The sequence below is a fragment of the Rosa chinensis genome, chromosome 7 (genome assembly GCF_002994745.2).
Source record: "Rosa chinensis cultivar Old Blush chromosome 7, RchiOBHm-V2, whole genome shotgun sequence".
Taxonomy (NCBI): Eukaryota; Viridiplantae; Streptophyta; class Magnoliopsida; order Rosales; family Rosaceae; genus Rosa; species Rosa chinensis.
In genome coordinates this window covers 43,205,428-43,231,097 of record NC_037094.1, presented here as the reverse complement: position 1 = coordinate 43,231,097, position 25,670 = coordinate 43,205,428, and the positions used below count along the sequence as shown (strand labels likewise).

General features: G+C 41.6%; 3 protein-coding genes and 1 pseudogene across 3 annotated transcripts; 1 reads left to right on the top strand and 3 right to left on the bottom strand.

Moving 5' to 3' along the window:
- Positions 1 to 8,317: 8,317 nt before the first annotated feature.
- Positions 8,318 to 9,739, top strand: LOC112179913 (probable 3-hydroxyisobutyrate dehydrogenase-like 2, mitochondrial). The gene has a single exon (XM_024318403.2). It carries the CDS (start codon positions 8,519 to 8,521, stop codon positions 9,437 to 9,439), a length of 921 nt encoding a protein of 306 aa, XP_024174171.1. The 5' UTR covers positions 8,318 to 8,518; the 3' UTR covers positions 9,440 to 9,739.
- Positions 9,740 to 14,047: 4,308 nt separating this feature from the next.
- LOC112175157 (probable 3-hydroxyisobutyrate dehydrogenase-like 3, mitochondrial) lies at positions 14,048 to 15,696 on the bottom strand. The gene has a single exon (XM_024312819.2). It carries the CDS (start codon positions 15,454 to 15,456, stop codon positions 14,512 to 14,514), a length of 945 nt encoding a protein of 314 aa, XP_024168587.1. The 5' UTR covers positions 15,457 to 15,696; the 3' UTR covers positions 14,048 to 14,511.
- A 6,061-nt stretch (positions 15,697 to 21,757) lies between these two features.
- Positions 21,758 to 22,399, bottom strand: LOC121048819 (annotated as a pseudogene).
- Positions 22,157 to 24,840, bottom strand: LOC112175158. The gene is made up of 2 exons (XM_040510870.1): positions 24,357 to 24,840; positions 22,157 to 22,432 (listed from the first exon to the last, which is right to left on the bottom strand). Exons 1-2 carry the CDS (start codon positions 24,547 to 24,549, stop codon positions 22,401 to 22,403), a joined length of 225 nt encoding a protein of 74 aa, XP_040366804.1. The 5' UTR covers positions 24,550 to 24,840; the 3' UTR covers positions 22,157 to 22,400.
- Positions 24,841 to 25,670: the final 830 nt, after the last annotated feature.

Genomic DNA, 25,670 nt, shown 5'->3' with positions numbered 1-25,670 from the left:
AGGTCTTGCCACAAATGCCAACAGTTTGTAGATCTCCCACACGCACCGGCGGAACCACTGTCAGTCATCATCAGCCCATGGATTCATTCCACGTGGGGCCTTGATTTGATGGGAAAGTTCCAAACCTCCAAGGGCCAGTTCAAGTACATCATTGTCGCCATCGACTACAACAGTAAGTGGGTAGAAGCGGAGCCACTGACGACAATAACTATCGCAAAGGTAATTCGCTTCCTTTGGAAGAATATCTACTGCCGCTATGGTGTCCCACATACAATCATTACAGACAACGACACACAGTTTAACAATAAGGAACTCATCTCATTTGCCGCCAACCTGGGCACCAAGTTAAGTTTTGCATCTGTCGCCCATCCCCAAACCAACGGCCAGGTCGAAGCAGCAAACAAGATAATCAAGAAGCTGCTAAAAAAGAAGCTCGACGACGCCAAGGGTTTGTGGGCGGAAAAACTTCCAGAAGTCCTATGGGTATCGCGTTTACACAATTTACAAAACAAACAACGGGTATCGCGTTTCTACAACGCCAGAGTCAAGGTCCGGAACCTACAACTGGGGGACTCGGTCATGAAGGAAGTCATTCCGCCACCAATAAAACTCTGCCCAACTTGGGAAGGCCCGTACAAAATTGTGGAAGTCGTTAGCCCAGGCACCTTCTACTTAATGGACAAGGACGGCGTCACATCGACCCACCCTTGGAATACTGAACACCTTCGGTATTACTACAAATAGTCAGACCGCTACCCAGGAGCATCTTGACTTAGCTAAATTTTTGTTCAAATATTTAGCTAAGGGAAGCTACCCAACGGGTACTACCCCACTTTTGTACACTGATCCGTCAACTATCAATGAAACGAGGAATTATTCAAATCATTGTTACCAAGTCTAGCACTGAGGGCAACTGGCAACGCCAGCAATCGTCGGCGGACCTCGTCCGCCACGTGGTGCACTTGGACCAATCTTAATTCCTTTAATGTTTCATTGATCGACAGAAGAAAAATATAACTCAAAACACTAGCACTGCAAACACATCATGGCAAACCAATTCAGAAATTTATTTCACTTCCCAACATTCTTTACAAACTGTCGTGCCTCAGCGGCCACAAAACAAAAAGAAAAGAGTAGGAAAGTCTCTAGCGGTCTCAGCTGGCTTCAGGGGTTGCCTTCGACATCTTCTGCTTCAGTGGGCGGCGGCACGATCGATCTACTCTCTTGGTCGGACCCTCGCGCTGTCGGACTGGGGGTCTCTATGGTACCATCCGCCCAGGTGTGCGCCTCCAGGAATCCAGCACGTGACACCTCCGACGGGGTGGGGTGGGGAGTCTGCTAGGACCCTTCCGCCGGATGTGCGCCACTTTCTCCGCTGCCCGAGCGGGCACCTCCAGTTGGGGCAGGCATGACGTCTGTCTCCGGCGGGATACTCTTAGCCGGCGGCGCGTCAGGCTGTGACGCTTTGGCGAAGTCAATGGCGCCCTTCCGCTTCAGCATGTCTATGTTTGCACGGGCCCCAGCCTTCGCCGACTAGGTCATCGCCTTCTTAAACTCCGCCGACTGCTTGAACGCCTCAACAGCGGCGGCCGCAGCGGTACTCCCTTCAGCCCTCAGCCGGGTAACCTCACCCCCCAGCCGCTTCACTTCAGTCATTCTGTCGGCGGACTCCCGCTGCACAATAATGAGTTTTTTATCCTTGGCGGCTATCCGCTCCTGCAGCAGGACGATGTCTTGCTCCAACTTGGAGACATATTCATTCCTCTCCAAGTCCCGCTCAATGGCTACGTTGAGCTTACCGCGGACGTCGGCATAATCACATTCCGCCTTGGCAAGCCCCCGCTCTACCTCCGCCAGTCGCTCCTTCGCCTCCGCCAACTCCCTCTGCAGACCTTGGATTTCCTCCCTGAGCTCCCCCTCAATCAGGGGCCGCTTCGACACTACCACAAACATGTCGTGCAGTCCCGCCGCAATTTGACCAAACGCCGAGCTGAAAGGCGATTGGTCAATTGCCGTGGGGCGCGAGATACCCGCTAGGCCGCCGAACCCTAGCCGTTCGCATAGATGGAAGAGGAACTCCCGCTCACCATCTGTCATGAACGCAGCATACTCGGCAAACGAGTCCAGCTCACTAACGGCGGGCGCCTCTCCCTCCACCGCAACAGTTTTCGAAGGAACTTGTCGAGCCTTCTTCTGTCGGCGGGCCCCAATCACCTCCACCTCCTCTCCCTCTTCCTCGTCAGGAGAATCAACCTGCCGGCGTTTTCTCTCCAGCGCCTTTTGGGTCCCAGCGGCGGTCCTCGTCACCCTCACTGGCGGCTCCTCCCTTGTCACAATGACACTATCCGCCGGTTGCACCACCTTCCCCTTTTGAGGGCCACGCCTGTGGGCAGGCATCCGCTCCTTCTGTTGCCCAGCTGCAACGCTTCCCCTCTCCCCGCCAGCCGCTTCGGTCCCCGCCTGCACTACCGGCAGACCATCCTCACCAAGATGGGAGTGGTGCGGCATATGCAGCACCACAGGAACCTCGGACTGACTCAGCGCCAGTGTCTCGGGGTTCACCAGCGTCTGCTGGGCCGCCAGCCCTCGGCGTACATGGCCTCCAGAAAGTTGTCTATCTCCGCACGGTCCATGGCCTTTTCAAAAGCGTCGCGACTTGATTTATTACCCGGCGGGGTTTCTAAAAAAAAAAAAAGAGAGAAAACGGTATGGCGGAGATTTTTCACCAATGGAACGCGTTAACCGCTGGTCGACCAGCAACTCCCAACCAGTCAGAAGTCGGAAATCCAGCAAGTTGCGGTTCCGCCAGTAACCTCTGATCCTCGCTACGCGACACTCTTCTTCGCGCGTTAGCGTGTACCGCAGTCCCGCTGCACAAAAACGGTAATCGTTAGTGAGAATACAAGTGCAAATACGTGAACCCGCCAACTACGTTCAGCGGAAACCGGTTACCAACCTCGAATGGGTTGGAACTCCGACTTAATCCTAAATGTCGGCCCTTCCTCGTTCGACCTGGCATGATACTCCCAACCCTCTGTGGCGACGCAGAAGGTCCCCTGCCAGTAGGACATTGAGTCCCTTAGATTCTCGATCAGCTTGGGCGCTCCCTGCCTGCGGCTCAAGTTCACTTGCCCTTTGCAACCTCAGCGCTTCACATACACCAGCTCGTAGAAGTGAAGCACTTCCGCCACAGTAGGCCCCTCGCACCCGGACAACCGCCAAAGTGAGTTCATGGCCAACATCAACCGCCACATGTTGGGGCAAATCTGACCAAAGGCAAGGCCAAATTCGCACACCAGGATTTGGAGATTTGGCACCAGCGGGAATGTCACTCCTTGGCAGAATATCGCCTCATGAATGGCAGCAAATCCCGCCGGGAGAATCGAGGCCTTCTCATCCGCTGTCGGCGGGCGCAGCTTCACAGAGCCCGGCAACCGGAACGTCTGCTTCATTCGGTTAACAGCGGCGGCGTCCATCCGCCCTCCTGCCTCGTCGACGGCGGTGCCATCCGAGAGGAACCACGCCGACTCAGCATTCTGCCCCGCTACTTCTCCTTCTCCAGCGGAGCCGCTAGCAGCACTATTGCTCACCAAACGCTCATCGCGCCTAGCTTTGGCAGCAGCGGCCTCACCCGCCATTGAGCTCTCTGGACGCGAACCACGACCCATAGCTACTTCCCAGGGGATGGTCTGTTGTGGCTCAACTTCTAGCGGTTCTGGCAGTGAGGTTCCTGCATGGGCAGACGGACGCAACGAATCAATAAAAATCCTATCCGCAGCGCTGAACGACACATCAGACCCGGAATCCTCACTGCTCGAAATCTCTATGACATTAGCCATCCCAAACCCTAAAACCCACATCAGTTAGCACAAACACAGATCTAGCCTATTCTTACATCAGTTATAGCCAAGGGCATCAAGAACAAAACCCAGAAAATGCCAAAATACGAACAAACGCACTCAACCCAGATTCGGCCATCTAAATCCCTAAGCACTAACGCTTTGCCAACCATAATTCAACCCCCCCCCCCCCCCCCCCCCCCCAAAAAAAATCTCATTTTACACCTCAGAACACGCCCAACAAAACCAGCAATCTTCCCAGAAAGACAAAAACAAGACCCAGAAAATAGCAGACCCACTGAAACAAAAAAAAAAAAAAGGGGGGAAATCCAGATACCAACCTCGGTGATGAAGTCTATGACACAATGGTGCACATTAATCTTAGGGGGCTGCGATCGTCGTCTCTCCGGGAACGGTATACCCAAGCTTCGGCAAACTCTTTCTTCGGTCTTGGACAAACAGAGCTTGAAGACGATGACTAGGTTTTCAAATTTTCACAAAGTGATGAAATCTCCCAAGGTTCCCCCCTTTTATGTCAGCGTCAATGCGTCCTAAGCCGTCCGCTTCATAACGACATCACATACCAGCCGTACACGTGTCGTAAGTCTCTACTCACTCTCCGGAGTACCCGAGGCGTCACCTTGGTTACGAAACCCACATTTACTATCATTAAATGCAAGAAGACGGACAGGCTTAGGAGACAAGCCTACGCACGCTAACCCTCTATGGGTTCGACGCGTGTTAACCACCACGGGGACGACTTCACAATACCGTCCGAAGTCTCCGCTGAGCGAAACCCCGCCAGCGGAACTTCTCACTTGTTATCTTCCAAGTGACGAAGTCTCCGCTGAGCGAAACCCCGCCAGCAGAACTTCTCACTTGTTATCTTCCAAGAGACGAAGTCTCCGTTGAGCGAAACTCCGCCGGCAGAACTTCTCCCTATACCGTTCTGCAAGCCGGGTATCTTCCTCTGTACACCTCTGGCGGAACCCACTTTCATCTTGCAAACTGCGTGCTTTGTTTAAACGCAATACCGTTCAAACAAAATACCGCCAGGCACGTCTGCCGGACACTGCTTCCTGCTACATTTAGCGGGGGGATATCCGCCAAAATGCGTATCCCAAGGCCACGCCTCTCTGACAACGTCCGCCACGCGGCGTTACCGTCAGACCGTCCCTACGGGACACGGGGACTAGTCAACAGTCTACGACGGCTCTGATCAGGCACGTTGACCCCCGTCATCTGGGTGCTAAACGTTGGGCTCGCTACCCAACACCCTCTGCTCCGTGCAGTTCCCCCTCAACAAACAACTTGCCGACCATCCGGAGGTCTATCTTCTCCGGGGAGTGGGGGACTCACTGGGGGGCCCAGCAGGGGCCCACCCGAAAGGGTATAAAGCGTTTGCTCAGTAAAACCAACGGTTGACAACGCACTGACGCTAATTATGCTCTTGCAAGTCTAGCGGAAGAAAACGCTACAAACCGCCGAACAACTCCCCAACCAAGATTGCCCTCCTTGATTGGGGACTTGGGGGACTTGTACATACATGTACATTTGCAAACATAATTAGCTATAATGGGCCACGCTCATTGTACCGCCAAAGGTACTAATTCCAACTAAAGGAATGACATGCAGACACACCGCCAGGCAGGCTACAGCCTCAGCGTCGAACCACCTCCAGATCACCGCCGACGCGCCGCCACGAGCCACGCCAAGATGGCATCAGAAGCTTCTGAAACTGGGAACTGAAGCATATCAGTCCCACATCGAAAACAAAGAGAAGATCAACCTCTTCCTCACCTATAAAAGGTTCTCTCCTCTCTCCTCATTTAGGGGGCATTCAATACTTATCTACTGTTACTTTGTCAACACAAATACATTGACTAACTTAGGCATCGGAGAGCAGAAGACCGCCCGGCGCGGTCTCCCTCTGACGCCCATTGTATTTCACTTGACAGGTAACGGGAACTTCGAGAACAACACAAGTACCGATCCGCACACCGGATCAGCGTTAGCTAAGGTCTAGCTACCGCTGGACTTTTAGATATCAACAAATACCAAAAACAGTTCCTTAAGTGGTCGGAACACCACCGGAACGCCACCACAGACGGTGGTGCACCGCCGCCGGCCAAAAACTCATTATTTCACAAAACTCCCAACATCAAAAAGCTTCATCTAAGCATGCTTGTGAATTCTCATAACTAGCTCGAAGTCAGAAAACAAGCATAAAGGGTCGAAAACTACCTCACAAGCCGTGAACAGTAATCCGGACTGAATTGAACAAGGTTTCACGTGAATCGATCCAAACAACCACCAAGGATCGATCAAGGAGGCTGCTCTGAGCTCAACCAAGAAGGCTTGAAGTCTCGCCGACGTCGGAACAAGGATTTCCGACCGGGTCCGAAATCCTCCAACTGCACCGCTTTGCTGCACTTCCTCCACCACGAATCGCCGCAAGAGGCTGCCACAGAGACGACCGCACGAGAGAGGCGAATCGTTCTGTGCAGGTTTCAAGGTTAGAGGTGGCCGGAGATCGCCGGAAAATCCGGGTCGGGTCGCCGGGTTCGGGTCGGGTCACGCGCAAAGAAGAGAGAGAACAGAGCTTCTGATTTCCGGAAAAAGAAGAATGAAAGAAATGGAAATAGTAAGTTTCCGAAAATGGAAACTACTATTTATAGAATTTTCCCAAAACTTCAAACGCTCATAACTTTCTCATACGAACTCCGATTCTCGCGTTCCACATGTCCATGAACTCGTATCGACGCGCTCTACAACTTTCATGAAGGAAGTTTTAGGAGAATCCCAACGCTTCAAAAGTCAACCTTTGCTACCTCCTAAAGTCATACTTTCCGAATAAAAATTCATCCGAAACACTTCCGCTCCATCCACGAGCCACGAAACCGTCCAACAACCAAAAATTAGATTCCGGAAAATCCTCAGAAAATAATTACGAATTTCCAGGGCATCACAGGGCCGACATGGCTCAGCCCAGCCCAGCCCAGCCCATTTTAAGCGGGTTGATTTATGCTTTGTGTCGTGTTCCATCCGACCCATTTATTATCGTGCCGGGCTCATGCCTGCTCATTTAGTTGAATGTAAAGTCTAGCCCAACTCATGGTTCGAGTCCATTGTTAGGTCCATAATTACCTAGTAATTATTCCCCTAATTTTACACTTTTTCTTAACCTTTATGCTTATTTATATATATTTATTATATTTTTTTTATCATGCTAGGAAATGTTGTAAATTTCGGCAAGACCTCAATAAAATTCATGCACCATTTTGGTAGTTAGACAAAGAATCAAACTTTGAAAAGAATTTCACAAAATATATATAATATTCTCAGTTTGTCTTCAATTGTAACGCAGTACAAAATATTAGTATTATATGACTCTAGAATACCATGTGGTATTGCCAATTGTCGATCAATTGATGGTTCCAACCAACAGAATTGAGAAATTCCACCTGAGTTCAATTATGGAATGTAAAGAAAATAACAAATTATGTTAAAGAGATTGATTAGTAACAAGTACTTGCATGTGGACCAATCACATTAGCCAAAAAGAGTACATGTTGTGATCCGGGACGTAGAGACGACATGTGACATCGATGTAGGTGAGAGAAAAGAAGAACCATAAAAAGTCAAATTGGAAATGCCAATCTAGTCTATGTAAGTGGCTGTCTGGAAAAGAGCTAGGGCAAGTCAATGATGAAAGACAACGTTGGTGGTGGTTGCTGCTGCTGTGTGAGTTATTAGTAAAGATTGGGGATGTTTGGGCTGGGAAGGGATGGGGGGTCGAGCACGAAAGGCTAAGGGGGTGGAGGTTGGGTGGTTCGATCCATTGTTGTCGACCTAGTGGGTTCATAGAGCTACTGGTATAGGGTGGTTGTTGGTCATGATGGGTCGTAAGTGGGGATCGACGTCATGTATAGATATTTGTTTTGATTCGGACGAATACTCGCCATGTATGATGGTGGTTATTGTTGGCTCGAGGAGGATAGCAGTAGTCATAAAGATGTTGCTAGTGATCGACTATGACTAAGTTGGTGTTTCATTATTGCTTTTTTTTTAATCTATTTTTAGATCTCAAACAAGTTCTTGCTCTTTCGCATTAAGGTTGTCGTCTTGAATTCCAACGTGTGTTTAGATTTTGGTAGCTGGTCCGCTATCAATAGGACCGAACCCCTACCCGACTTAAAGCCGCGCGGTTCAGTAATGACCCAATCACATCTAGAGTGACCCACACAACATTTCATTGTTTTAGTCACATGTCCCCATAACTGCGATAGTAGTTTGTCAATTTGAATAAATAAGTTGCCGAGTTTAATTGTCATCAATGAATGATGAATCACTAAGTCGCTCCTGTTTCAAGTGCAGAAGCGTAATTTTAGTTTCTTGATGTCTTGCTATGGATGTGGTTGGAATGAATTTTAATTTGATTAAAAAAACAAAAACAAAAACAAAAACAAATAGTCTAGAAATTCTCAGCACGCAGCAAGGAAAGGAGTGAGGAAGCTACACTGCATCACACAAAAACAGATTAGCCTCCCTTGGAGAATACAGCAATTCCACAAAATTGCCTCGCATTTGGAGGACATAACCTTCAAGCACATATTTGTAGGGAAACAAATTTTGCGGCAGATGTTTGTGCTGATCTAAGTTCCTGCGTCAGCTCTGTGATGGGGACTCCTTACCCAAACCCCATCTCTCCTGCCCAAACCCGCATAGGCTGGATTGGCATCGGCGTCATGGGTGCCGCCATGGCCTCCCGCCTTATCTCAGCCGGCTACTCCCTCATCGTCTACGCTCGCACTCCTTCCAAAGCCGCTCCCCTACAATCCCAGGGGGCCCACCTCGCCGACTCCCCGTTTCAACTCGCCCAACGCGCCGACGTCGTCTTCACCATGGTGGGCCACCCGTCCGATGTCCGATCAAATGTCCTCGGCCCGAACGCCCTTCTTTCCGGCCTCAATCCCAACTGCGTCAACGTCGACATGACCAGCAGCCATCCCGCCCTCGCGCGTGAGATTTTCGACGCCGCACGCGCCAAGGACTGCTGGTCCGTCGACGCGCCGGTGTCCGGCGGTGACATTGGCGCCAGGGAAGGCAAGCTTGCTATACTCGCCGGTGGGGATGCCTCGGTGGTGGAGTGGTTGGCGCCATTGTTTGAGATTATGGGGAAGGTTACTTATATGGGTCCGGCAGGGTGCGGCCAGAGTTGTAAAATTGGTAACCAGATCACCGTGGGGGCGAATTTGCTTGGATTGAGTGAAGGGTTGGTGTTTGCGGAGCGGGCCGGGTTGGATGTGAGGCGGTTTATGGAGGCGGTGAGGGGCGGGGCGGCGGGGTCTAAAGTAATGGAGTTGTTTGGGGAGAGGATGATTGAGAGGGACTTCAGGCCTGGTGGTTTTGCTGAGTACATGGTGAAGGATATGGGGATGGGAGTGGATGTTGTGGAGGAAGGTGAGGATGGGAAAGTAGTAGTGTTGCCGGGTGCTGCATTGTGCAAGCAGTTGTTTTCGGGTATGGTGGCTAATGGGGACGGGAAGCTTGGTACGCAAGGTCTTATCACTGCTATAGAGAGGCTAAATGGAAAGTGAGGTGAAATGATTCCCTCCATTTGAAAGGTGTGCCTAGTGGTTTGAGTGTGTTCATTTTGTTCATACTTATTGTATCAAGAAGGAGCTGCAGAGCTAAGTTGTTTGCTATATAAAAGATAGGCTTATTCTGTTGCTCTTCCTGTTATATCTATAAATTAGTTTTTCGTGCGCTGCCATTGATCAGTAGAGTACTTATGCAATGTGTTGATGCATTGCCATGTGTCTTTTCTACTTACTTCCTGTAAAGCATGTTTCAGACAAGCAATTGATATATTTACATTTGAGATAAGCAGTTGATTATTTGCGGTTTCAATAACCGTCAATGAACATAATAGTGTTCTCTACCCCCTCTCTAGAATAGGGATACATATTTTATTTTGATAAAACTGAAATTCTTCGCTATCATGGCTTCAATTATAATTGCCTATCTTATGAGATGCATTATTGCAAAGTTAGAGATCAACAAAGGCGGAACCAGGAGTGTTCAGAGGCGCATATATTTTTTTTCTTTGGGTTGAACAATAGGTGAGAGTGTGAGACCATATAATTGAAACAAGTTCATTCATTTTCAATAAACATTAACATGATTAAGTAGAACTAATATTATAGACAAAAATTTAACACATTATTAGAGGGTGGTTGTCAACTTGACGAGTTGGGAAATAGTAAAGAGTTAGATGTCTTTATTTTTACAAACTATAAGAAATTTACAAGAATACAATGATCAAAGAGGGCCACCTCAAGGACAGAGCTAGCTTAGGACTGCCTATTACAAGTTTAAAACTGCTTGCTCTACATATTTATTTACTAAAGGCCTAATATTTCCATTTTCCAATCAGTTACGATCTGTGATGTGTTTCCTTGCTTATGTTTTGTGAAAAAAACATTTTGTAATAGCTGTTGTGGAAACTAGAATTTGAATAGACATATGCATTTCAGCCTTGATGATCGATTTCACTGTGCAATCTGCAATTTAAAAGGAGTGATACTAACTAACTTCTTCCCAAAAGCATGTTTGAGTAAGAACACTATTGTAGAAAAGCTCAAAGAGTTTTTATGCGATAGACTAGTACATATCTAACTGTAGGTCTTCTTTGGCAATTTCTAGAGTTGCTAAGGGACAGGTGTTTCAAATTTTACACAGGTATTTCACAACTGCCTTGCTCTATTCCTATCTCACAGGGAAAAAAAAAGTGCTTCCTTATTTTTCGCTCCACTGTTTTCAAGATGTGCTGTGTCCACTTCTCTTCGTAGTTTTTGGTTTAAAAGTGTACATTGCAGCTGTCTCCGAATTTGTTTCATTATTCTAGTAGTTTTCCTTGAAAGTCTATGTAGGTTCCCAGTTATGGATTAAAGGTAAATGCCTCATCATAGTTTTCAGGAAAATGTCATGGCGGTTACAAAAATCAAACCTATAAATTTTCATAATGTGATATATGCATATGCATGCGTCTCCAAATCTTCTTTGTTTCTTGTATTTCTTCATTTATCCTATCTAGGCTGATCATCTGCATTCAATTTGTCCATTTTCAATTTCATTTATAAATAATATCATTTATAAATATAACTAAATATATCAGTAAAAATACTTTTCTTTGCCATCTTCCTTGATTATCTGTATTCCCTTAAAAGCGCATTTTGTGAGTCGCCTTCACGCAGCAGCATTTAAATAATCTTTCCCTTGTTTTTATCATTTTTAATATTATGGAGTATGGTTTCCTTGTTGTCAGTGTTGTATCTGTTCAGTTTTTTATAAAAGTTTTATTTCTCAAAAAAAAAAAAAAAAAAAATAGTGGTGTTTTGTTGTGAATGTGGTTCTGTTCTTCTTATAAGCGTACTACAGTGATTTTTGTTTGGAATTTTAATCACTTGTGAATCCTAAATCCTCTCGTAATTAGCTTTTTTCTATATTTTTGTTTTCCATGGTACCTTTGAGAATTTGGCTAGAATTGTCCCTAATTTTTTTTATTCCAATGACCTTAGCTTTGACAAGTTGTATCTAGTGGCAGAAGAATAGAAAATAAGGTCAATGAGATCAAATGTTGGAACCATACTGGATTTAGAAGATTTTAGTTATACAGACCAAGGTGAGATACTGACCTCCCTTCATAAGGCAAGGTGGCTTTCCCATTCCATCTTTTTCCAATGCAGACTGCGTCTCTAACTTGTGTTAATTTGGTCCAGCTTGTAAGCTGTGTTAATCTTTTTAACCAAAATGGTAATGTATATACTGTTTTAGCACATGATTACTACTGTTTAAGAATTAAAGGCAAACTGCTCCTTAACTTACTGTGCTGTCTGGGAGCCATTTTTTGGTATCATATTGCTATCTAAACTTATAGCTATTCATAAGAGTGAGATGGTTTCATAGAGATAGATAGAGTTGCTCATGGCATTGCTGTTGCTTGCTTCTAGTAATCAACAAGATCAAGGTCTGTTTCACCCTTTGATATTCTGTTTCTTTGTTATGCAATTCACTTTAACATTTCTTTCTACTCCTTGTATATGGTTATACTATTAGTTTGGTTTTAAATTCTTGTGGAGTCTGATTGATTTGGGTGGGATTGCCCTGATGTGATGAGCTGCTGGTATATATCCATGGTATATACTCTTGACAGTGCTCCTTTTTTCTGAGGTACGTACAGTTATGCTTTTCACTAGTCTTATTCTGTTATGTTTGTGGGTTTGAGATCGAGTAATAGGTCTACAATGGTTGTTTTGTAATGTATTTAAATTAGTGCATGATCTGAATGATAGATAGGAGTATAAGAAAGTTGAGCATTTGGAAAGAGATTGGTCCAGTGAGCATTACCAACAGCTCTGCCCAAACATTCGTATATTCTAGAATCTGCTTGTTGATTATTGCACTATGCTAACTGATTACCCAGAGAAGGTGAAGATATAAGTTCACAATAATTTAAAAAGGTCATAAAATTTGTCATATAGTTTGTAGTTTTCCTAGCTCCTCCAAGCTTTTCATTTAGGTTTCAGATACAAATAAAATCTCCAATGATAATCCAGGGAGATATCTGAATCGGTTTTAACATTTTTAGTTCATTCCAAAGGTTCATATGAAGTTCTTTATGAGGATACATATATAAAAAAGTGTGTAACAAAGACTGATTAGAAGCAACATCCATTACACTACAATGCAAGTATCTGGAATGTCTACTGGTTTATGAGTGTGCATTGCACCTGCCCCCCAATTTGTTTCATTATTCTAATAGTTTCCTTGAAAGTCTCTATAGGTTCCCAGTTATGGACTAAAGGTAAAATGCCTCGTCATCTTTTTCAGGAAAACATCACAGCAGTTACAAAAATCAAAGAAAAATGTGGTATTTGCACATGGGTCACCAAATCTTCTTTGTTTCTTGTGTTTCTCCATTTATCCTATCTAGGCTGATTATCTGCACTGAATTTGTCCATTTTCAATTTCATTTATAAATAATATCATTGTAAATATAAATAATGTCATTGTAAATATATCAGTGAAAATAATTTTCTTTGCCATCTTGCGTGATTATCTGAAGCCCCTTAAAATCTCAGTTTGTGGGTCTCCTTCACGCAGAAACATTTAAATAATCTTCCTTTTGTTTTTCTTTTCTCAACTTATTAGAAAATTTGTTTTTATCATTGTGAATTTGGTTATGTTTTCATATGTGTACTAGAGTGATTTTTGTTTGGAGTTTTGAGCCATTGTAAATCCTAAATCCTCTTGTAAGTGGCTTTTTCTGCATTTTTGTTCTCTATGGTACATTTTTGATCATTCAATTTGGGTAGAATTGTCCTATTTTTTATTTCATTGACCTTAGCACTGACAAGTTGTGTCTAGTGGAGAAGAATAGAAGATAAGGTCAATGAGATCATATCTAGGAACCTATTGGATTTAGAAGATTTTAGGTATACAGACCAAGGTGAGAGACAGACCTCCCTTCCTAAGGGCAAGGTGGATTTCCCATTCCATCTTTTTCCAATGCAGACTGCCTCCCTGACTTGTGTTTGTTTGGTCCAACTTGTCAGTTGTGTTAATTGTTTTAACTGAAATGGTAATGTTTAGACAGCTTTAGCACATGATCACTATTGTTAAAGAATTAAAGGAATTCTGTTCCTTAACTTAATTATGTGCTGTCTAGGAGCCATTTTCTTGTATTGTATTGCAATCTAAACTTATAGCTATTCATAAGAGTGAGATGGTTTCATAGAGGTAGATAGAGTTGCGCATGGCATTGCGTGTTTGTTTGCTTCTAGTAATCAACAAGATCAAGGTCTGTTTCACCCTTTGATATTCTGTTTCTTTGTTATGCAGTTCACTTTAACATTTCTTTCTACTCTTTGTTTATGGTTATACTATTAGTTTGGATTTAAATTCTTGTGGAGTCTGATTGATTTGGGTGGGATTGCCCGGATGTGATGAGCTGCTGGTATATATCCATGGTATATACTCTTGACAGTGCTCCTTTTTTCTGAGGTACGTACAGTTATGCTTTTCACTAGTTTTATTCTGTTATGTTTATGGGTTTGAGATCGAGTAAGAGGCCGATTTTCAGATTTGAGTTGAGTTCTTTGATATATGGTTTTCTTCGAGGGAGACCAAACCTCCTTATAGTTTCAAACAAATACAACTTCAAAATCATTCCTTTAATGAAACACTCCTGGAATTTATACATCACAAGACTAGATAATAGGAATTAACTGATCACTCTAAACACCGTAGAAATTAGATTAGACAGCTGCAGATATACCTGTAAAAGATAAATACTACTACTGTAACTAATCACCAACACAGATATGCATCAGTAAGTCTAAGTCAACCTACAATTAGGCACATATCATGTTCCAACACAAGTGAGAGTTCACTTTCTAGGGAATTATATGAAGCAGCAAATATCCATGTTCCAGGACCATCACTTTTCTAAAGTCCAGAAGGGAAGCATGGTAATTTTCTTCCTGAAAACTCTCTATCTTATTTAGGGAATGAAAAAAGAAACTAGCAAAGACATAGCTAGTGATACTACGGGAGAAACAAACATGTCTAGGTTCCCCCATCAGTTTCACCAACAGCTTAATATTCTTCAGCGAGTAGAATTGTCGATTTCAGATATGCCATTGAGCCTTTGTATAACAGTGATAAGGCCCTGAAGGCCAAGCTTTGCATCCCCATTAGCAACCATCCCAGTAAACAGTTGCTTGCACAATGCAGCACCAGGCAACACCACCACCCTTTCATCATCAGTTTCCTCCACAATATTTAATCCCATCCCTAAGTCCTTCACAATATACTCAACAAACCCACCAGGCCTGAAGTCCTTCTCGATCATTTTCTCCCCAAATAACTCCATCAACGTTGATCCTGCCGCCCCTCCTCTCACTGCTTCCAAAAACTGCTTCAAATCCAAGCCAGCTCTCTCTGCAAACACCAAACCTTCACTCAACCCAACAAAACTCACCCCTCCCACAATGTTATTCGCTATCTTGCAGCTCTGGCCGCACCCTGCTTCACCCATATACGTAACCTTTCCCATGATATCAAACAATGGTGTTAACCACTCGACGACTCCAGCATCACCGCCTGCAAATATTCCAAGTTTCCCTTCCCTGGCGCCAACATCTGCCCCGGAGACTGGGGCGTCAACTGCCCAACAATCTTTGGCACGCGCAGCTGATGATATGTCACGTGCCAAGGCTGGTAGATTGGTGGTCATGTCCACCGTGACGCCGTTCGGGTTTAGGCCTGAAAGTATGCCGTTTGCCTCCAAGATAACTTGTCGTACATCCGGTGGGTGTCCCACTATGGTGAAGACAACATCACTACATTGAGCAACTTCGAAAGGGGACTGGGCTAGGCGGGCACCTTGGGATTGTAGTGAAAGGGCTTTGGAAGGAGTGCGAGCATAGATGGTGAGGGAGTAGCCAGCTGAGATGAGGCGAGAGGCCATAGGAGCGCCCATGAGGCCAATGCCGATCCAGCCAATGCGGGTCTGAGCAGGAGTTATGGGGTTTGGGTAAGGAGTTCCCATGTGTGATAATTCCTACTAAGCTGAATCTGGTGTTGGATAGCACTGAGAAACTGATGAAGGACTTGTTGAAATCTCGAATGCCTTGTTCATCGGCTTTGGCTGCAGATTTAGGAGTTGACTAAAATATAATAAATTATTACTCTTTTAATCTTGCAAACATGAATCTTAGAATAATCAATAATGTAATCATAAATCGGTTGCGTTTAGTTTAATTAAACCTCATTTGGTTACGCGCACTAAGATGATTTATATATATTAGAAAATTACTATTAAGTGTGGTCTTGAAACTTTATTTATGCATAAATTGATAAGAGCATTTTAATACGACGTTTTAAAAGTTAGTTTCTCATGTTTTGTTTAGTTATTTCCTTAACTGAATCGGTTTTTAACTTAGTTTCTATTTTTAGGTACATTGGAGCAGATGAAGAAGAAAGAAGCTTAAAAGAGCCTGAGAAGCAAAAGAAACGTTGGAGATAACAAAGGCAAGGCACAAGGGATGCAGAAATGAAGAAATGAAGTATTCCTGTTCCAACTAGGAATCCCAGTCAAAGTAGGAATATTGGGTCAACTAAGAACCATGTTCGAAGAAATGAAGAAAAATGGCAAAAAATGTAGAGTCCGAGTTGGACTAGGAAACCTACTTCTACCAGGAAAAGGAATCCTAATGACATCCTAATGACACAAGGAGTCCCAGTTGAACTAAGAAAGCAAAAGAAGATTTAGGAAGGTTCAAGAACATTTCATGTGAAGAGTCCTTGTTTGACTAGGAGTCCTGACGACATAAGAAGTCTTGATGGGGCTAGGAAACCTGAGAGCACTAGGAGAAAAGACGCATGAAAGGCCAAATCAGGAAATCTGCCTGTACAAGTCAGTCAACTTCGATAGATCATTGAGAGTAGCTCAAAACGAACTAGATGATGATCTTTATATAATTATATTTTTGGAAAGCCTCGAATGTCTAGTTTCCAGAGCTTTTTACGGCTTATCAATATCATTTTTCTAGAAGAAGTTATGACCGATTTAGTACAGGAAGGTCAAGTTGAGCAGGAATCTTACTTTTGACGGAAATTTCTGTTTTGAGGCCCAAATCACATCGAGAAGCCCATGAATGAATTTATGCTTCATATTTCAAATAATATTGCACATGTGCTGTCCATAGAGAATTCTAGAAAGGTTTGGCATCATCCTTGGAGAGTTTTAAGGGATCACAACATGCAGAAAGGATGGAATCGAGTCAAGATACGTTGCTTGTTGCTCACACTCCTATTTGGACAAAATTATAGGATTAAAACCAGCAAAATCCCTTATTATTTGGGCAAATATATCTTCTCTAAGATTTTAGAGACTTATCATTGGTTGGTTGATGCAGAAAAGCTTACATGGATTTATTTGATTGGTTGGAACTATGTGGATCAATTAGATTATTCTTAGAAATTAAAAGAAGGATCTAGAAGACTTGAAGACTAAGGCTTGCCGTCCCCTATAAATATACACCATTCCAACGTCAAGTATCATCAATTCTTTCATTCTTTTTACACACCAAAAGTTCTGTTTCATTCTCTAGTCTTCAGAGTTCTGCGTCTTCAAGCAAAGAGGAGAAGAAGAAGAAGCCGTGAGCAAGCCCTAGCCACCATCATCCACCCTTGTGTCTAGAGGTGGCAAACGGGCCACTAAGCACGAGTACGGCACGGGCCCGGCACTCTTAAAAGCGGCCCGGCACGACCCAAGCTCGTTAGTGGCCCGGCACCACCCGAGCACGTTAGAATAACGGGTCGGGTTGGGCCTAAGAATATTGGCCCATTGGCCCGGCCCGGCCCCAGCCCGTAATGGGCCCAGCACGACATATTGTGGGCCGGCTCGTTACAAACACAAAATTTCATTTTGTTTTTAAAAATATTAAAAAAATACAATGATGAGATTTGAATATGAGACCTTTTTATTTAAAATCCCATGGCAATTCCACCAATGTTTTCTTTTATATTGTCAAAATAATGAAACAAAACATTATATCCTTGTTTTGACATAAGTATTTTTTCTAAATATTAAATATATGTTAATTAATAAAGACTAATCTCATAATAATACAACTATAGAATGAAGGAAAGAATAATAGATACTAAATCTTCATTATATTAATAAAAATTAATCTCACAATAATATACTAAAAACAATATATTTTGAGTTTTTTCTTCTTCTTTCTTTCTTATAGTGGAATATAAAAAATTATTAGAAATCTAATCTTAAAAAGCTAAGATTAAGAAAAACGTTGTGGAACTTAATTTATTTTAATTTTCTAAATAGTTAAATAAAATTAATTTTTATTTGTTCAAATTAAGATTTTAAAATCGTGCTTTATAGTGGGTAGGCACGAGCACGGCCCTTTATTGACCCGGCACGAGCACGGCCCGGCATGATATGAGCTCGGGCCATGGGCCGGGCCGGGCTTAATGTTTAAGTAAATGGGCCGGCACGAGCCCAGCACGATAATAAATTGGCCGGCCCAAGCACGGCACAAAGCACGACTAGGCCCACTTAAAATGGGCCGGGCCGGCCCGTTTGCCACCTCTACTTGTGCCATTGCCATTGAAGTCTTGCTTTCAAGTTCTTCAAGTGTTCAACGTCTACAAGTGTTCTTCATTCATCCCTTCACGGTGTAATTCAATCTTTTTCCTTGTAAACTCTTTAGTTCGTAAACAATGATTTCTAGTTAACACATAACGTTAAGGGTAACACATAACGTTAAGGGCCAAGTTTAAAGCCCGTCTCTATGTTTTGATAATAAAGTTGTGATTTCTATGTGTTGATTTATATGTTGCTTATGTGAGATTGGTTAATTGATTTTGTTTTACAGAAATTTTTTATATGTTTATGTTCTTTGAGTGCACACTTAGAATATATGCATGTAATTGGAGCTAGTTATAGGTAACCAATTCACCTAACAATTTTGTGAACCTATTTCAGAAGTAGTAAAGGCTTTGGACAAAAGTCGAGATCAATTAAGGAGGATTGCAAAGGTGCTTTCACTTAGATTAAATTGGATCTCTCCCGCACGAGACATTATCAAAATTAATTTTGACGGTTCAGTTACTAGCAACTCTGTTGCTAGTGGCTTTCTTATATATCTAAGATTCCAATGACAAAGTGCTTATTGTTGGGGCAAAAAGAATCGGTTCAACCACTATTTTTGTTGCAGAAACTATCGCCCTGCGTGATAACCTTAATAGTGGCTATTAGAAAGGCTACAGACACATTCAAGCTGAAGGTAACTCAAAAATTATAATTTATGCTGTCAAAGGTGAGTTCACACCGCCATAAAGAATTATGAAGATCATTTGTGACATTCAACAACTTGTAAGATAGTTTAAACGTATCTCTTTTAACCATATATTTAGAAAAGCAAATTTTGCAGCTGATGCTTTAGCAAACATGGGTAATGACGACCAATTTTAGTCTAGTGTCATTCTTGTCCAGGTTTCTAAAGTCATATTATTTAATGTTGTAAACTCAGTTACCCAAGAGGTTTTAGCATCTAATGAAATATTTTTCATATAAAGAAAGAGTGTCAAATTCCTTTCGTATTTTCCACCCATATCACCACTAGCATAATTATCGTAGTCGATAAATTGCATTTTTAATTTATCTAATTTATAAAGGAAAAAAAAATCAATGACCATTAAAAATAGTACAAAGTAGGCGCCTTGTTAGTGTTAAAGTTAAAGATAGTGCGACCTTTGGCTCCCGTTTCGTAAAGATGTGGAAACAATAATGTGTGGGAAAAAGTTTAAGAACAGTACATGAAGTATAGGCCGTTCCGAAGTTCAGTGTATTTGGTTTCAAATAATTAACTTTGGTACATGAAGTTCCAATCCCGACCCACTTTTAGTACATGACATGAATAACACCGTTAAACCTATGCAATTATTCAATTTTCAAAGGGTAATTTTAGGTTTTCACCTCTCTCTCTCTCTCTCTCTCTCATATGGACACCCAATTCTGGGTATCCTACTCCTTCCTTCTTCTTCTTCCTTTTTCTCCTTCTTCTTCTTCTTCCTTCTTCTTCTTCTTCTTCTCTCCCTCCCCGATTTGATTTGGATGCTGAGATTATCTGATTTTTTCCTCATCCTTATTCTTCTTCCTTCTTCCTTCTCCTTCTTCTTCTTCTTCCTTCCTTCCTCCCTCCCTCCCTCTCCGATATCAAGTTTTATTTGGACACCCAAATCTAATTTTCTTCTCCTTCTCCTTCTTCTTCTTCTGCAATTTTTTTTTTGTTTTTTTTGTTAATTCATGAAGAGACGGATTTGCCCTTACAAATTTGACTAAAATTCCATTGACTAACGGGGCCGTAACGGCATACACTGATTTTGAGTCAGAATTGTAATGTCATGTACCGAAATTAATTCTTTGAAACCTGATACACCGAACTTCGAAATGGCCAATATTTCATGTACTGTTCTTAAAATTTTTCCTAATGTGTGCGTATCTTATCTTCTCGTCCCACGGTGCCCACATGTGTGTTAGTCTGTTGCCCACTCTCTCAAATCTTTACGTATTGTTAATCGCATTTTATGTCTGATGTAACATATGCATGTACTTTCGTCCTTTTTTAATATCTTCCACCAGCTAGTGCTCTACTCCTTCTCCCTTTCATATTTACGTTTATTTTTTTGCCTTATTAATCACGTTTAGCATAAGTGGCGATCAGAATACATCTAAAGAAATTGATTTGATTACATATACATACAAGCTGGACCAACTAGATGCGGACTGTTTTAATCATATATAAAAGCAATATAATTCTTTGGAACATTATTATATGGTCCAGAATCATGGTCATAATACGCGGAGTAGTTTAGGCTGATGTTATTGGTCTATATGAGATTATCAAAATACATCTAAAGAAATTGATTTGATTACATATACATACAAGCGTGGATCAACTAGATGCGGACTGTTTTGATTATATATAAAAGCAATATAATTCTTTGGAAAATTATTATATGGTCCCGGACCATGATCATAATACGTGGAGTAGTCCGGGCTGATGTTATTGGTACATATGAGATGTACTTAATCTTAATTGGTTATCAAATTCTCAACCGTTTATGCAATATCATAGCTAGCTACCTCACTTATTAATCCAACTCCATCCTTAACATTGTCAACTATATATAATTGATTAAGGTTCTAGTCCCGTTTCACATTGTTCAAATTATCGATCCATCAATGGCGGAGATGGATCTAACACCAAAGTTAGCTGCAGCGGCGTTCGAGGGAGATGGTGGAGGATATTACATATGGTCATTTCTGGCCCTTGGCGAGGCCAAAGTTGGTTCCAGGAAGCTTCTTTTGAAGCCTAGTGGCTTTGCTCTTCCTCACTATGCAGATTCTGCCAAACTGGGGTATGTTCTTCAAGGTACGTACGTATGTCTTTACTCTCTCTCATTGCTTCTGCCTGCAAATGAATTAATTGTTATAACCAACGCCCATGTATGTAGCATAGCTGAATTGTCCGCACACATTTTTCATGTTTGTAAATCATTTACCTCATGACTTTTTAATTTGGAATGATCTCTGATTTGTCCCAGTGTTTTTGATTTATCCGGTATCGTCAACTCCATCCAAATTTTCCGTTTAAACCCTAGTGTTTGTGTTTGGCACGTTAATGCATTTTTGATAATTTCCAACCCAAATACTAACATGTTTCTTGATACTGTATAAATTATGCGAAAAAGCCTCACGTCAAGATGAAAACTTTGAAAATAGGGGAAATTCATTATACACCCAATTTTTATAAGAAGGATACGATCCATAATGGGTCTCTTTAGAAAATCACACAAAGATAAAGATTGTAAATGAACAAGAAAACAATAATCTCCGATCCTCTGCAGACAGGAGTTTTATTCTAATTCATCCACTTTATTACATGTCTTGCAATGGAGACTATATATGGAAGTAGGTATGCGATTAATAAGCAGAGACTTCGATAGTGCAGTCTCTAGTTAATCTTTGATTGGAGAATTGTCTGCAACCCTGGATGTATATTTAGGGATATTTGTAGCACCTCAGGTGATAATGCCCTCAATACTGATGTCTTGCCAGTTAAGTCTTCCAGGACAGCCCTACAAAATTAATTATAACAATAGCTAATTAATTGTTGTCCTTATATATTGACAAAAAAAAAAAAAAAAACAAAAAATTTCGTGCTTATTTATACTTCAGTAGTTTTATTTTTAGTGTATTATAGGCTAAAAACCAAGTGAAGGTGCTCAGTGTACATTTCATGCAAGATATTATTAGATGCTTACCGGGAACTTGTAATGACAGAGAAACACTCCATTCCTTTTTTCCCCAGCAAGTTTCGCTACCATGAAAAACCTAGGCACAACGATCAAGTGACCCGCAGTTACTTCTGCATCCAACGCACTCTGACCATTAAGACCCGCAATTTGGACCCGACCACCTCCTCCAACGACATAGATCACTTGAACCGAAGAATCAGTAGTGTAAATGGGAGAGGAAATTGCATAGGGTTCAAGTTTTATGAGGTTGGCACTTAACCCAGCTTGGTTAAGAAAAGGAAACTCCTTCTCAGTCAAAGTGGCACTAATAGTGAGTTGATGAACAAGTTTGTGGGTGACGAGTGCGTTGGGCTTAGGCATGGTCTTTCCCTGTTCTAGCTTAACTAGCAAAACCCCTGTCTGGTTTTTGGTGACCTCATCAGCTTCATCTTTGGTAATATTGAATGACTTGCTAATGAAGTCAGTCGAGAAACCTCTGAGCATACTTTGAGTTCCTGCTATGAAGAAGTAAGTAAACAGACCAGGAGTGTAAGCCTTAGTAGTTCTCCCAAGAAAACAATAATAAGGTCGTTGGATGAGCCGCCATTGTTGAACCACCATGAGACTGCTCCGAGTGGTATCGGAATCACGTCTCCTTTCTTTAGCTTAATATACCATTCCAACTAGTCCATCCTCACCTGTGGAACATTAAATCACTTAATTCATGTTACAACAAAGATCGAAAATATGCAAGTGAGTCTAGATATTACTTTTTCTGTTTTCCACTAGCTAGGTCGGTTAGTCAATGATAGACAGTCATGATCACCTGGTCACCTACTGACCAAATATTATTTGGTCAGTCACCGTTCGATTGACATCGGACGGTTGACAGTTAAGTGATGAAATCTGAGATGAGAGCTGTCAACCGTTTGATCTCAATCAAACGGTGGCTGACCAAATGATATTTGGTCAGTAGGTGACCATGTGAACGGGGCCGCAATGATAGATAGTCTAGTGACATTGGCACCTTGCATGGAATTTGACTACTTATAACTGCTAGCTGAACCATAATTCATATTATTGAGGGAGAATATCACAAATGATCACTCAACTTTTACATGTTCGACACTTTGGTCACGCACTTTTTAAATATATCACTTTGGTCACTCAACTTTAACTTTGTTATTCACTTTAGTCACTTCATTAATTTTTTTCATTAAAAAAAAATAATTTGCCACAATATCAATGGTATTTTCGACCAACCAATTATTAAAAATTGAGAAATCTGAATTAGAATTAATGGGAGAAGTGATTAAAGTGAGACAAAATGCCACTTCGGTGACTAAAGTGATTGACAGAATAATAGTTGAGTTACCAAAATGATATATTTGAAAATTAAGTGACCAAAGTGTCGAATAAATCATAATTGAGTACCTATTTGTAAAATTCTCCCTCTTATTAATAATCATAATGGTAATCCTTGATCTGACAGTTCTAAAGGTGTGTCATGATTACGTATGTTGTCTCTGTTCTCTAGCTAGCTCGGTTCATCAATGATATATAGTCTAGCGATTTACCTCTACAATTGATTACATAAATAACTAGCTGCACCATAATTCATATATATTGATCATAATGGTAACTGACACGTAGCAATAAAAACATAATAGTTTTAAGTAATGATCTAAACATTGAACAGTTTGGATTGTCAAATTTGTCTGATGATCGACTCTGATCACACCCTACTACATAAGCTTTTTGAGTAATCGTCTGATAATTGAACCGTTTGGATCATGAAGACAAGAATGATTTTTAGGACTGCCATGACTTCCATCACGTTATACATAAAAACGAGTCTCTACTCAAAGATCGTGTATAACATCTATTGAGCACCCAATTTACATGTCTTTATATTTTCTTTATTCTCTCTATAGGCCGTACTTTAAGAGAAGTTCTGTACAAGAGATTTTTTTTTTTGGATAAAGTACTAGAGATTTTTTATCGACTTCTTTTTTCTGGCATACTTGAATGATTAAAAACTAGCTAGCTATCGTTCTTCAATTTCCTTTACAATACACACACATAATAATTATATTATATATTATATATATATATATATATATATATCTGTATGTGTGTGTGTGTATCTGCAAAATCAACAACCACTTGATCATCTAATCAGGAAAATTCTACAATGTGTTAACGTATGACATGCATACAATTGCCTTAAAAGTGGTAAAATGAGTCATCAAAATAGTAATATTAGTCTTCAAAGTAATAACATGAGTCCTAAAAGTGGTAAATTTTCTTAGTTATCACATGAGTCCTCAAAATAGTAATATTAGTCCTCAAAGTGATAACATGAGTCCTTAAAGTGGTAAATTTTTTTAGTTGACCATTTGAGTCCTAAAAATAGTAATATTAGTTCTCAAAGTGATAACATGAGTCTTTAGAGGGATAAAAATAGTTGATGTATTAAAAATGTTAACATACCATAGTTTTAGCCATCTAATCATTACTCTCATTCTCATTTGTTTTTTCTAATTTAGTATATATGCATACGGGTTTAGGGAAAACAGCTTATTTGCGGGCAGAAGCAAAATGAAATATATACGGAGATACCTTGAAGAACATATCCCAGTTTGGCAGAATCTGCAGAGTGAGGAAGAGCAAAACCACTAGGCTTCAATACAAGCTTGCCGGCGCCAACGTTGGCCTCTCCAAGTGCCGGAAATGACCATATGTTATATCCTCCACCATCTCCCTCGAACGCCGCTGCCGCTGACTTGGGTGTTAGATCCATCTCAGCTGCCATTATTGATAGAGAATTAGATGAAGTACGTACTTACTGGATTGATATTCGGACAGTGACTAGGGGTCTAAAACATCGGTAGGACCGTAGGTAGTTCGCAGAATTTATAAATGGATCGAGATGGAAGATGTACTTAAGCTAGGGATCCTATTGTACAGTAGAGAATTTTATCCAAATCTCAGAAAAAATAAATCAGCGCTAGCTATATGATTCATTTAGCTAGCTCGCCAGCTTGATAGTCTTTGTTTTTGATTAAATATGGGTTGTTATTCTCGGGCATGATACGTGAGAATCACACTATAAGCATGTAAGGATTACGTAATGGTGAAGGTTAATGGAGAACCATTCTTACGGGCATGATATGTGAGATCCATTCTTATGGGCATGATATGTCAGAATCACACTATATGCATGTGAGGATTACATAATGGTGAAGGTTAATTAATGGAGAACCATTCTTATGGGGCTGCAATGCTTACATGAAATAAGAGAAGGTAAAATTAGAGGCGAAAAATAACTTACTATCTTGAAGCTATTACAGTTCAGGTTGGACAGATTCAGTTCGTCCATTGATTTAAGCGAGTTAGATACTTAACGATCATCAATTTGGCTGAAAATTTACAGAGATGATCTATACATTAGTACCTAAAAACTGAACGGTCGAGATGTGGATATGCAACCAAAAAGTGACCCTAAACCCTAAATGCGCACTTTAATTTCAAAGCGAAACTTCGCTCTTGATAAAATACACACGCGCGCACGCAAGGCTCTTCTAGTGAGGGATCATTTTTTTTTTTGTATTTTCTAGGGATAGCGCATTAGACCAACTTTTCGATTATATTTTCACATCTCAACCGTTGAGTTTTTAGGTCATAATGTGTAGATCACTTCTAAAAATTTCAGCCAAATTGATTAACGTTAAGGCCTTCAAAACGGCTATTTAAAATTATAAGTATGAACGGTTCAAGTTTGACAGATTTAGTTAGTCCATTGATTTAATCTTGTTTGATACCTTAACGATCATCGATTTGACTGAAAATTTGCAGAGTTGATCTACACATTAGGACCTAAAAACTGGATGATTGAGATGCTGAAATGTGATCGAAAAAAGTTGGTCTAATGCC

Bases quoted from the DNA above. Each gene is read 5' to 3' on its own strand.
- LOC112175158 (XM_040510870.1), bottom strand. From the start codon at position 24,549: ATGGCAGCTGAGATGGATCTAACACCCAAGTCAGCGGCAGCGGCGTTC. The intron at 22,433-24,356 runs GTATCTCCGTAT...AATGTTCCACAG, and splicing joins ACTGGGATATGTTCTTCAAG to GTGAGGATGGACTAGTTGGA.
- LOC112179913 (XM_024318403.2), top strand. From the start codon at position 8,519: ATGGGGACTCCTTACCCAAACCCCATCTCTCCTGCCCAAACCCGCATA.
- LOC112175157 (XM_024312819.2), bottom strand. From the start codon at position 15,456: ATGGGAACTCCTTACCCAAACCCCATAACTCCTGCTCAGACCCGCATT.